The sequence below is a fragment of the Portunus trituberculatus genome, chromosome 39 (assembly GCF_017591435.1).
Source record: "Portunus trituberculatus isolate SZX2019 chromosome 39, ASM1759143v1, whole genome shotgun sequence".
NCBI classification, from domain to species: Eukaryota; Metazoa; Arthropoda; class Malacostraca; order Decapoda; family Portunidae; genus Portunus; species Portunus trituberculatus.
The window spans coordinates 6,325,597-6,338,141 of NC_059293.1; the positions used below are offsets into that span (position 1 = coordinate 6,325,597).

General features: G+C 37.5%; 1 protein-coding gene across 1 annotated transcript in view; it reads left to right on the forward strand.

The window, feature by feature from the left end:
- The window catches only part of LOC123515647, a 28,389-nt gene extending 16,638 nt beyond the window's left edge, over positions 1–11,751 (forward strand). Inside the window, exons 3-5 of the mRNA XM_045274464.1 lie at positions 1,892–2,057; positions 7,874–8,044; positions 10,261–11,751. Of these exons, the coding sequence (XP_045130399.1) occupies positions 1,892–2,057; positions 7,874–8,044; positions 10,261–10,429 (506 nt within the window). The 3' untranslated portion in view covers positions 10,430–11,751. The remainder of the gene's footprint in view (positions 1–1,891; positions 2,058–7,873; positions 8,045–10,260) is intronic.
- The last annotated feature ends 794 nt before the right edge of the window (positions 11,752–12,545 follow it).

Here is a 12,545-nt window from a genome sequence, read left to right on the forward strand (position 1 = left end):
TATCACAGACTGGTCCAGTGAGGCTTGGAAAAAATTCCAAACAGGATTAACGAGTTGTTCTGGGTCTCCTCAAGACCTTGGAGTTGCCTCTGACCAGCTAGAACGTGCTTTCATCGCTGAACATTACTTTCTGCTAGTCTGCCAATGTCCATTCCTTGTATTTCCGGCAGAAATCCAGACGTCGCTTCTTCATAGTCTCCATCAGATGTAGTATATTGCCGGCATGACGTGCTGACAATTGCAAGTCCTGAAGGCAGTGTTGAATAGTTCGCACCGAGACGTTCTGCAGGAGGTTGAGGCGTTTCTCTTTCAGGCTGACGGCTGTGATCGAAAGGTATCCCTTCACCTCTCTTGCCAGGACCTTGCCTGTGTGCAGAGATATCTTCCTTGGTACCCCAAAGCCGGGTTTTCTGGTTGGTACCGCACCAAGATGGAAGTTGTCTGCTGCTGTTTTTAGCTTGTAAATTGTCCTCCTTGTCACCTTTAATTCTGCCGCTACGCATATGACAGACCAGCCTTCGACTAGGAGGGCAGAAGCTCGGGTTTTATCTTGAAGGGACAGCTGTACATAATCCATAATTATGAATATTAGGTGTCTGGTAGCACGTCGAAGTTGACACGCAAGTAGCAAATAGGGGCGCTCAGGAGCAGCGTAACAAAATCCCTCTCTGTAGAAGCACTGGAGGCTAACTGCAACCTGATGTAATAAGGAACTATGAATAGAGGTGAGCTTTAGCAGACCAACATAATCACTAGCTCCATCCACTGAGCTATATATATACAGGGTTCCAGTTACCGTTCGCCAATGTCACCAATTGCGAAAAAAATTCAGTTGGCGCCTAGTAACACCCATTCGGCGAAAAAAATGACGCCTAGCTTTATAAAGAGATCTGTGTGGCAAAGTGATTGATATAATCCTCCTCAGATCGATCTGCAGTGAACAGCAAGGACCCCACACCCCACATCTCTTCACCGTCTCACGACCTCATAATTTATGCACCGCGGAAATCCTGGCCGTGACGTCATGGAAGCGAGCTGTACAGACAATACCTCCAACAACAACAAATTGGCTCCTAGAAAATGCACTTGGCTACACATTTTTCAGAAAAGGTTTCTTTAAAATGCCATTTGCTACACTTTTGGCTCCTGTAATTCTGGGCCTAGCTGGAACCCTGTATATATATATATATATATATATATATATATATATATATATATATATATATATATATATATATATATATATATATATATATATATATATATATATATACATATATATGTGTGTGTGTGTGTGTGTGTGTGTGTGTGTGTGTGTGTGTGTGTGTGATTCACTGTTTGATCTGCTGCAGTCTCTGACGAGACAGCCAGACGTTACCCTACGGAACGAGCTCAGAGCTCATTATTTCCGATCTTCGGATAGGCCTGAGACCAGGCACACACCACACACCGGGACAACAAGGTCACAACTTCTCGATTTACATCCCGTACCTACTCACTGCTAGGTGAACAGGGGCTACACGTGAATGGAGACACACCCAAATATCTCCACCCGGCCGGGGAATCGAACACCGGTCCTCTGGCTTGTGAAGCCAGCGCTCTAACCACTGAGCTACCGGGCCGTGTGTGTGTGTGTGTGTGTGTGTGTGTGTGTGTGTGTGTGTGTGTGTGTGTGTGTGTGTGAGAGAGGAAAGAAAGGTAGTAGGATTGCGAAGGACAAAATAAAGGGTGAAATATATTTCTGTGTAAGAGGGAAAAACAAACATGTTGTACCATAACCACTATCCTGTAAATATGTAATTTAATTTTCTCTCTCTCTCTCTCTCTCTCTCTCTCTCTCTCTCTCTCTCTCTCTCTCTCTCTCTCTCTCTCTCTCTCTCTCTCCTGGCAGGCACCATCGACAAAGACTACCCAAAGACTAAAGCTGGCCGCGCCTTCGAAGTTGGCGAGCCGTCTGTGCGCAGAGTGATGGCCCGTCTTCGTCCCTCTCGTTCCGTCATCACCTCCCTCCACACTGTGTGCAGGAAGGACAGCCTCGATCTAACAGAGGACGACAGGTATAAAGTAGCAGTAGTTTTTGCCGCACTGCTGGGTTTATTTTACGAATAAAAAACATTCATCATGGAAAAAGAATGATTGCATTGAGAATATTTCTTTTTCTAAATTTGTAAAATTAGAGCGTGTCTCTCTCCTTCTAGCATAACAGGAAAAAGTCTCACACAATAATACCTTCGCCCACCCTCACCCTTACATTTATACTCTTTTATCAACAACACTTCGACAACTTCCCAACAACTTTACGAACAACAACTTACTGTATCCTTATACCTACTGTGTGTGATACCAACGAAGAAACAAAGTTGAACTGATGATTTAACCAAAACATCGTCATCGCTTTTTGTGAAGCTGTTACTGACACCCGTCCTCATCTCGACGACTTGTCTCTAAGAATTCACTGCTGCGTATCTAAAGGTGTGTTCACATACACATAATGATATTTGTAACGTTTTAGAACTTTTCGTGTATGTTTCATCCTTTGCAGTAGATATAACCAATTCCATAGCAATAACATCTCAAAATACTTGGTAATTAATAATGGTCCCATTCACTAGCACACCGGCTAAGTGGTAGGCTTAATAAAGAGAAGGTTTGTGGCGATTGTGAAGGAAAAGTGAAGAGCAGATGGATGTTTGTTGCAATCGTTGGTGGAGAGCAGAGGTGCTGAGTGTTCCAAATGTGGCAGCTGGGGACATAAGCTAAGTGTGAGGGGCTAACAGAAGGTTAGTTAAAATTTGTCAGTTCTATTATGAATAATGGAAGAATGGCCAGAAGAAATTGAAAAAAAAAATGAAAAGACGGAATTTGATTAACATAAAACATGGTCATCATGAAGCAAATTAAGTTAGACTTGATAGAGACAATTAATGAGTTGAGAAGGAGGTTGAGGATAAGACTGTGACGTAAGATCGTACATTAACGAGTGTATTGATGGGAGACTTGGAGAACACTAATGAAAGACAGAAAGATCAAAAGGAATTTTGATAAAATATATATATATATATATATATATATATATATATATATATATATATATATATATATATATATATATATATATATATAGGAAATAGACACTACAACTACCTGCATCCAGAAGGTAGTAGGACTAGTTAAGGAAGCTCAGAGGGGAGAGGACTAGGCCAGCATTACTAAAAGTTACTGATGAGAACCAGAAAGTAACAATATTATAAAATAAAGAATAAATAAATATAGATCAAATCAACCAAAAAAAATGTTGCTATAACCTGAAAAAAATAAATAAACAAAAAGAAAGAAAAGCCCAATGTGAAACTGGACAGCACATAGAAACGAAAGATTGTGCTTGGACAGATGGTGAAGCTGGCGAAAAAGTTAAAATCAGAAGACACAGTGCATATAGAGTTAATAAACATCGAAGGATTAACAATAGCAAAAACGTATTAAGTAGAAGAGTTGCAAAAAAAAAAAAAAAAAAGAAATAAATAGATTCAACTTGTTTGACAGAAACACATGAAAAATAAAAAGATAAAGTGTTCATGTCAGTGAACTATTTAAGAAATATACCAGCATGAGAAAAGAAAATATGCGAAAGGAGGGAGACTACTAATGTTGCATCAAAATAAAAGGAACATAGAAATATTGCAGTTACAAACAACGATATCATGAATGTATCAATCAGAACTACAAACTTGAAAATAACTGTGGTAGAAATTTTTTTTCTCATATCATATGGTGAAATGGTAACAATAATTAACAGAAACGAAGTTAAACTATTTCAAGCAGCAACTATATACTTATACTAATGCCTAGTGATTTCAACGAACATGTGTGTTTCTTTGGAGAACAAACATTAAACAAGAATGGACAAAAGATAATTGATTGGCTAGAGAAGGAAAACTTCTAACTACTACTGAATAATGATGAAAAATATGATTGACTGTAGCCTACACATGGAAAGGTAAAATCAGAGACGTGTATTAGACTATGGTTTATGTAACCATCAACTTAATGATAGCTTTGTGGTGATGAAAATTGACTAAACACAAGAAACAATTGATATTTCAAACCACAATTTATTGGATATAAGCCTACCGATTACCAGAGAAAACAGAAAACAATTTAGTAAGAAATGGGAAGTATTAAAATACTTCAGTACCAGAGAAGATATCTAAGTATATAATGCCACCAAAGAAGAAGATATGCTATAAGGTAGAAAAAATACTTAAGTATCAGAATATAAGTATATATTCCACCAAAATAAAAGATAGTATATGTATATATATGTTACAAAGAAGAAAAATGAAGAATGTTGATGAACTAAATGAAATGATTAATAATGAAGCAAGGGCTGAACTTAAGAAAAGTACAGAAGAAAACTTGAAAATTATAGACTGAACAAAAAGGAACCTCCGTGAATAGATACGAATATAAGGATGGAAATACATAAAGAAGTTGTAAGAAAAGTTCACTAAGAATACTGAAATATCGAAGAACTTTGATAAAAGTTAAAAATAATTAACTAAGGAACAAGCCATTAAAAGAAGTTGAAACTTTAGAGATAGAATACCAAAAACAAGAAAACAATATAATGAACACATGAACAGAAAACATGCCAGGATTATGCATTACAGCACTATACCACTGGACATAGGGTAAGGGAACCAGGAATACACAATACCAAATCACATGGGTGAGCTTTTTGTTACTATGATATGGTCATGACAGTACAAAAGAACTTACACTAAAGAACTCACCTTTGATAACAGGAATAGAAATAGAATCAGTTTCGCACACATTCAAAAATAGAAAATTCACCAGGACTCGGCAGATGCAAACTTGAATTTTATAAAGCACTAGCAAAAAAAAAAAAAAAAAAAAAAAAAAAAAAAAAAGCAGAAAACATCAAAACAACTGTCAGATGTCACAGCAACGTTTTGGAAACTGAAAGCATATCATACGCATTAATTACACAAAAAAAATGTTCAACATAATTATCTCTGATTCTGAAAAAAAAAAAAAAAGGGGAGAAAGGAAAGGATTCAAGTCAGGAAACTTAAACATTTGACACCTTATTTTAAGCAAATGACAGAATTCAGCTTTCATACAGTATGGAGTAGGCATTCAACACACTAATACAAATCAGCAAAGAAATTTTCTTAGAAAAAAAAGGAGAAAAACAATAATCATATACAAGTCTGAGAACAGAGTATATACTATAGATAGAATACAAGTAATGCAATACGATATATGGATTTTACAATATCAAATGATATATATATATATATATATATATATATATATATATATATATATATATATATATATATATATATATATATATATATATATATATATATATATATATATATATATATATATATATATATATATATATATATATATATATATATATATATATATATATATATATATATATATATATATATCCTCCGTCTATACTATGTGCTACCAATAGAAGACTGGCGAATTTGTGCTTGCCGGCTGGTTTAATTTAGGAGAGGGTCAGCATCGTCTCGCGATACAGAGTACTGTAACTAGCTGAGTGCGTGAGTCGTTTGTTTGTTTGTCTTTCCCATTTTTTAAGTTGGTTCATAATAAGTTTTTTTAATGAGGTTCTATATATACACGGAAAGTTAAATTCGTTTGTAATAGCAATTACAGACGTATTGTAAAATAGTGATTATATGTAATTCTTTTATAATCAGAATTTATATTTTCTGATAACGATGCCGGAGACTCCTAAAATGCTTGCCAAGAGTGCCTCAAACCAGAAAAAGGTTAGAAACCACTGCTCTATAGCGTTAACTCAGATGCACATGGACTAGGTTACTCTCAGCACTTTACACACTCGATTGGGTCACAATTGTCTTCCACAGACACTGACTGCTTGTTTTCAGTCAAACAGTGATTCACTTTTCACTAACCTTGTCATCCAACTTCTTAACCTTCTAGTGAACCTGGTGAGTTGTCTCCTGCACGACATCTGGCTGTTGTCCAAATCTTGCCTTTTCTTTCCTCGTTTTTTTGCCTGTCCTTCATTCATTCTAGCATGTTCTTTATTCTTTCTTGAGTCTTTTTTCCACGGTCTTGGATGTTTTTCCTTCATAATTGCCTGTTATTCATTCATTCCTGTCTATTCTTTCTTCGTTCTTGTCTGTTCTTCATTCACTCCTGCCTGTTCTTCATTCATTTTTGCCTTTTCTTCTTGTTGTTCCTTTGTTTCTTGCTGTGTTATTCCATCAGTTCTTCATGCATTCTCTCTCGATTTCTCATCTCTTCCAAAAGTTCTGCTAAGATGTGGACTTCCTCCTTGGTAGTCTGACCGCAAGTCTCTATGATGATGAAAACATTCTTCATCTGACACAAATGTTACTCCGGGCACGTTTGTATGTCTTCCTCACTCACACCAACTGTTACGACGTCTCCCATACACGAGTGAGATCCACACTGGATTCGTGATACTAGTGTTACAGCGCCCTGGGACGTCTGTATTCTGCACTTCGGTTCGTGAACCACAGTGTCATCACTGAAACTGGTAACAATCTGTGGAGAAGGATACGCTGGGCAGAACTTGTGAAGTTTAATTACTTGTGCAAGTGAAGTGAGTTCAAGACTGTCTTTGCACTTATCACGCTCCTCATTAACTCACTTCTTTTACAGAATGATCTTCTAACTCATTGTTCCTCTCCTTACTTCTTATTTGCACACTGCTTACTTCTCACTGACTACTTATTTAATACTGACTCGTGTTGGCTCAGTACCTTCCTTAATACAATACGTTACATCTAGATAATTCTACTGCATTACAGAACCTCCTCAATCATCTTGGTCACATCACATAAGAACCACAGTACTACAATATATAATAGAAGATTAAATCTTAACGGAAGAGTACTAGATTAGGCTCTGCCCACCTGGGGTAGAGAATAAGTCACAACAGGCTTTGCCCGCCCCGCCTTGGTAGGGAGCAATTCGGGACAGGCTTTGTCGGCCCCCCGCACCCCCCCTTTCCCCAGAGAAACGTAAGTCCTGTCGTTTAGTCTTCCAAAGACTTCCAGGTTCTTCCCGTTATAGCAATAATAATAATAATAATGAAATAATTAATACACAGCTATAATTTTATGATTTAAGTAAAGTAATGGAGAAAGACGTAAAAAAAAAACATTCATGAGGTACTGAAAATGTATTTCAAAATATATGATCATGAATTTCATGCTCTTATCTGCACATATTCTTTATCTTAATTGTAAGTTTCATGTACAATGTATTTACCTTTTAGTTTGAGGAAGGTAGCTATATAAAGATTATGTTTCTGTTTGGCTAAATTTTGCATATTGTTTTAACTCTTTATTAGAGAGAGACATATATTGGAAGTTGAGTTTTATATGGTCAAGTTACCGGAAAATTCATTGCACTTAGCTTTTATCTACACAATTTTTTAACTACTTGTTGCAGGTGCTTAGTTTTCTTTTATCTACACAAAAGTTTTATTACTGGATGTATGTGCTTCTATCTTATTTTCTAGTTGCTGAAAGGCAGCTGACAGTAATGTCTATTTGGTTTAATTTGGGGACGGTGTTTTCAGTGTTTGATAGAGTGAGACATGTATTGGAAATTCTTTTACCTGGACAATTTATTACGAGTTTATTATACTTGTACTGATCAATTGTTATTAACTTACGTACAAGATAGTAAATAAGAAAATTTTGTTAAGACACAAATAATATGTGTACTTGTTTCCGCTGTATATTTACTATCAAATAATAATCATCTCTCTCTCTCTCTCTCTCTCTCTCTCTCTCTCTCTCTCTAGACAGGCCTTGGCCACAAAAGTGTCCGAGGCCACCCAGTCCCGTGTTGTAGTCACTCACGGCACAGATTCCCTCATAGACACCGCAACGCACCTGGCCACACATCTGCGTCATCGCGGCATCGCCAGCAAGACGGTAGTCTTCACGGGGGCACACACACCAGAGAAGTTCCGGTAGACTTCTCTCTCTCTCTCTCTCTCTCTCTCTCTCTCTCTCTCTCTACTTTTTCATCAAATGGGATATTGTATAGCTGTGCTATCAGTAATAATTCTTCCTCCTCTTCTTCCTCCTCCTCCTCCTCCTCCTCCTCCTCCTCTTCCTCCTCCTCCTCCTCCTCCTCCTCCTCCTCCTCCTCCTCCTCCTCCTCCTCCTCCTCCTACTACTACTACTACTACTACTATCATTACTACTGCTACAATTACTATTACTACTACTACTACTACTACTACTACTACTACTACTACTATTACTACTACTACTGCTACTAGAACAACAAAAACTACTATCAATACATTTACTATTATCATTATTAGCATTAGTGGTGCTATTTTTCTTTTTATGTAAGAGGGAAATACTGAACAAAAATTATCAAATAAAAAGGACCACTGAGATGCCAGTCCCAAGGAACAATAATAGGGTTAGCTAAAAAAAAAATGGGATAGATGTCTTAAAATTTAGTACAAGTCATAGGTAGATGGAAATGCTAAAAAGGGTAGGAACTTCCAGTGTTTACCTGAGAAATGGGTGAATAACATAGAGTAATGGTTAAATCTTGCGTTAGTGATGTGGAAAGAACAGGGAAAGTAAGATTGACAGGATCAGAAATATTACAGATCATGGCTACTAATGCTGTGAGCTCTATGCTGAAATGTGGTTTATTAAATGTTCAGTCAGTAGGAAACAAGACAATAAAAATCAGATCTTTAATTGATGATGAAAATCTGGATATTCTTGCTTTGACTGAAACATGGCTGAGTGAATATGATACTGCAAACACGATGCAAACCCATACAGACTACATGAACCAAGAAATGACTGACATGTGATGTAGAGCATTTGCAAGATGCGCACCAAGGATTTACAATAAACTGCCGAGTGATATTAAAGGTTGTGCCAGGATCGATATCTTCAAAAAGAAATTGAAGACATATTTGTTCAAGGAAGTTTATGACTTCAACGGCATGGAAATCAAAGACAATTATAGATGATAGTTGCTTTTGAGGGAGGCTCTGCTGAGCGCTGCCTCGCAGTGGAGCGGAGCCTAGAACAAACACCACAAGTAACAAGTAAGTAACAAGTAAGTAACAATATCACCTGTCCTATGTTATGCGCTCACCGCACAGAAATGGGAGGGAAACAACGGTCATTCCAAGGGAAATCAGCATAATACCTCCTCATGTCCCCCAAATAACATAAGCAAAAACACCAAAGTCACCTCCGTTGAAGATGGACTGAAGTTATATAAGGCAAGATACAGATATAGAATTGTGATAAGAGGAGCCCAACAGAGAAGATTAAGTTAATTAAGTTATGTTAGAAGATACGGTAACAATATAAGCAGAAGGTTTCAAGGTTGAGAAAAATTCAAGGATGTTGGGTGTATATCCAAAATGGTCATAAATACAAGTAGAATGTTGCACCAATTGTTCTAGGTCATGGAGAACAGAAAATTTGAAGGCTAGTTCACCAGGATGGTTAGTACAGGAAGAGGAAAGCTGTAGCTGGGTGTGAACATTGAAGTCTTCAAGAATGAAAATCATTGCTAAAGGAAAAATGAACAGAAAGTGCTCTTCTTTGGAGGTTTAATTGTCAAAATATTACTTATAGTTAGGAGTTAGGTGAGAGGTGGACACCACAAATAAATTTAGAGTGACTAAAGTCATAAACAGGAAACTCAAAAGATTCAAGAGCGTGGGCACGAGAGCAAGTCAAGTCGTTCTTTTGTTGCTAATGTTAGTATACTTGTGACAGTATTATTGATATTGATAACAGTAGCAGTGGTGGTGGTAGAAGCAATGGTGGTGGTGTTGGTGGCGGTAATGTTGTTGGTAGTAGTAGTAGTAGTAGTAGTAGTAGTAGTAGTAGTAGTAGTAATAGTAGTAGTACTAGTAGTAGTAGTAGTAGTAGTAGTAGTAGTAGTAGTAGTAGTAGTAGTAGTAGTAGTAGTAGTAGTAGTAGTAGTAGTAGTAGTAGTAATATTAGTAGTAGCAGCAGCAGTACGAGTAGTGAAATAAAAGACTAATGATAAGCATTGGTAGCAGTAGCAGTATAATTATAAGTAGCATACTGTATAATTACATACATACCATTGCTTCTAGTATCTCAAAATGATCCGCTCTCTCTCTCTCTCTCTCTCTCTCTCTCTCTCTCTCTCTCTCTCTCTCTCCAGGGATTCCGACGCGGACTTCAACATTGGCGTGGCGATCGGGGCGGTGCAGGCTGCCGGCCCTGGGGTGTTCGTGGCTATGAACGGAATCTTACTTCCCTGGGACCGTGTGGAGCGGGACGACATTGGACAGTTTGTGCCTCGTCGACGACAACTTCCGGTCACAGTGTAAACTTTCCTTCCTTTTTCCTGTTCATTCCCTTCCTTCGTCCTCTCGTTTGCTCATTTACGTCTCCTTTTCTTGTTCACTCTCCTCCTACCATCCTTTCTTTCCTTCTTTTGTTGTTTGTTGTTGTCATCTTCCCATTCTACCATTCCCCTCTCCTTCCTCGGTTTATTAATTTTCTTCCCATCCTTCTTTCCCTCCTACTTCTCTGGTTTGTTAATTACCTACCTTCCTCTCCTACCTTACTTCCTCATTATCTGAGTTGTCAATTTCCTACACACATACACATCGTTTCTTCCCTAATATATATATATATATATATATATATATATATATATATATATATATATATATATATATATATATATATATATATATATATATGTGTGTGTGTGTGTGTGTGTGTGTGTGTGTGTGTGTGTGTGTGTGTGTGTGTGTGTGTGTGTGTTTAATTTTTTTTCTACTCCCCCCATCTTTCCTTCCCTCCCTCCTCTCATCCATGTTAATTTCTTTTCCCGCCGTCTTTTCTTCTCTCCTTCCTCTCAGTTATGGTAACTACGTATTCCCATACTACTGCAAACCTTTTTCACCTGTTAATTCCCTTGTCCCGCCTCTCTCCTTCCTTTCTTCCTCTTTTGTTTGTTTGTTCTCTTTCTTTATTTTGTCATTATCATAGTCAACTCTTACATGTTTTCTTCACCTCTCATTTTTACCTTCTCTTTTTAATAAGTGCCAATTCCTCCTCTTCATTTTTACACTTCTTTAATCATCTCCACCTCACTCTTCCTCCAATCCATCTCATCCTTGTTTCTTTCCCATACTTTCTTATTCTGTTTCCGTCCTTTTAGTCCTTTCCTTCCATGCATTTACGCATTCACTTATTTTTTTTCTCAATAACGTTTATTTTTCCTTCCTTCCTTTTCTCCAGTTAGTATTATTCCTTTCACCTTTCCATTCCATCTTCTCTTTTTTTCTTTCTACTTTACTTAACTCCTTTGCATTCTTAAATAGATGAGAGAGAGAGAGAGAGAGAGAGAGAGAGAGAGAGAGAGAGAGAGAGAGAGAGAGAGATAATGAGAATCATTAATTCATGAGCTAATAATGAAACACGTGTCTCTCAGGCATTTACATAGTTGAATCATCAGTGGTCCTCGGCACACACGTGTGGCAATAGAAGTGATAATAAGGCTTTTTATTCAAGTTCTTTTTTCCTATGATTCACTAGATCCAACTGTTCAATGTGAGGGACATGAAAATATGACTTTTTTAGGTAAAATGTTTACATCAGACAAGACGGCAGTGATTTTGTATTAAATGTTGGTGTACAAGAGAATGTTTTTATTTTATTTCCTCTGAGGTTCTATAATTTGATATTTTCCTTTACAATATTATAGTAATCTCAACCAATGCATTTTCTTGATACGCACTGAAAATAACACTTTAAACTTACATGATGTAAACACCAGTAGAAGGAAAACTAGTTAATGTTTAGCTATATAATTTCCATTTACAATCGTGAGTAGCATTGCAATTTTGGCAGCACACAAACACACACATACACACACACACACGCGCGCGCGCGCACTACAGTTGTTCGGTGGATAAAGTCCAACACGATAGCCGCCTGTTGAATTCTTATTCTTTCCCTATTTCTCACTTTGATAGGAGGACGCAATAGAAACGAGGTGAATCGATAATTTACCCCTAGCGAGGTCTAATAACGTTAGTTCAGGGCATGATTTTAACATATTATTAAGGCTAGCTGTGACATCGTATAACGTTGCGCTTTGTATGTCAAAATTTAATTACGGCGGGCATTCACATCCTGCTCTTTAGACAACTCTCCATCGTACAAAACCGCTTGCTCCTCAGCATAACAAACCTGTAGTGAACACCACTACACTACTATACAATCATCACCAGTCATGCACTCCTGACTTACTCCAGTGTGTAGTGAACACCACTACACTACTGCTACTATCCAGTTACCACGTGGGTCAGTTCATCACCGAGACTCCGGGACACACACACTCGCCTACACGACCGCTCGTCCCGTTACCACTACACTACTGCTACTACTACTATCCAGCTGGAGTCTCCCTTCACTGACCATCCTGATGAA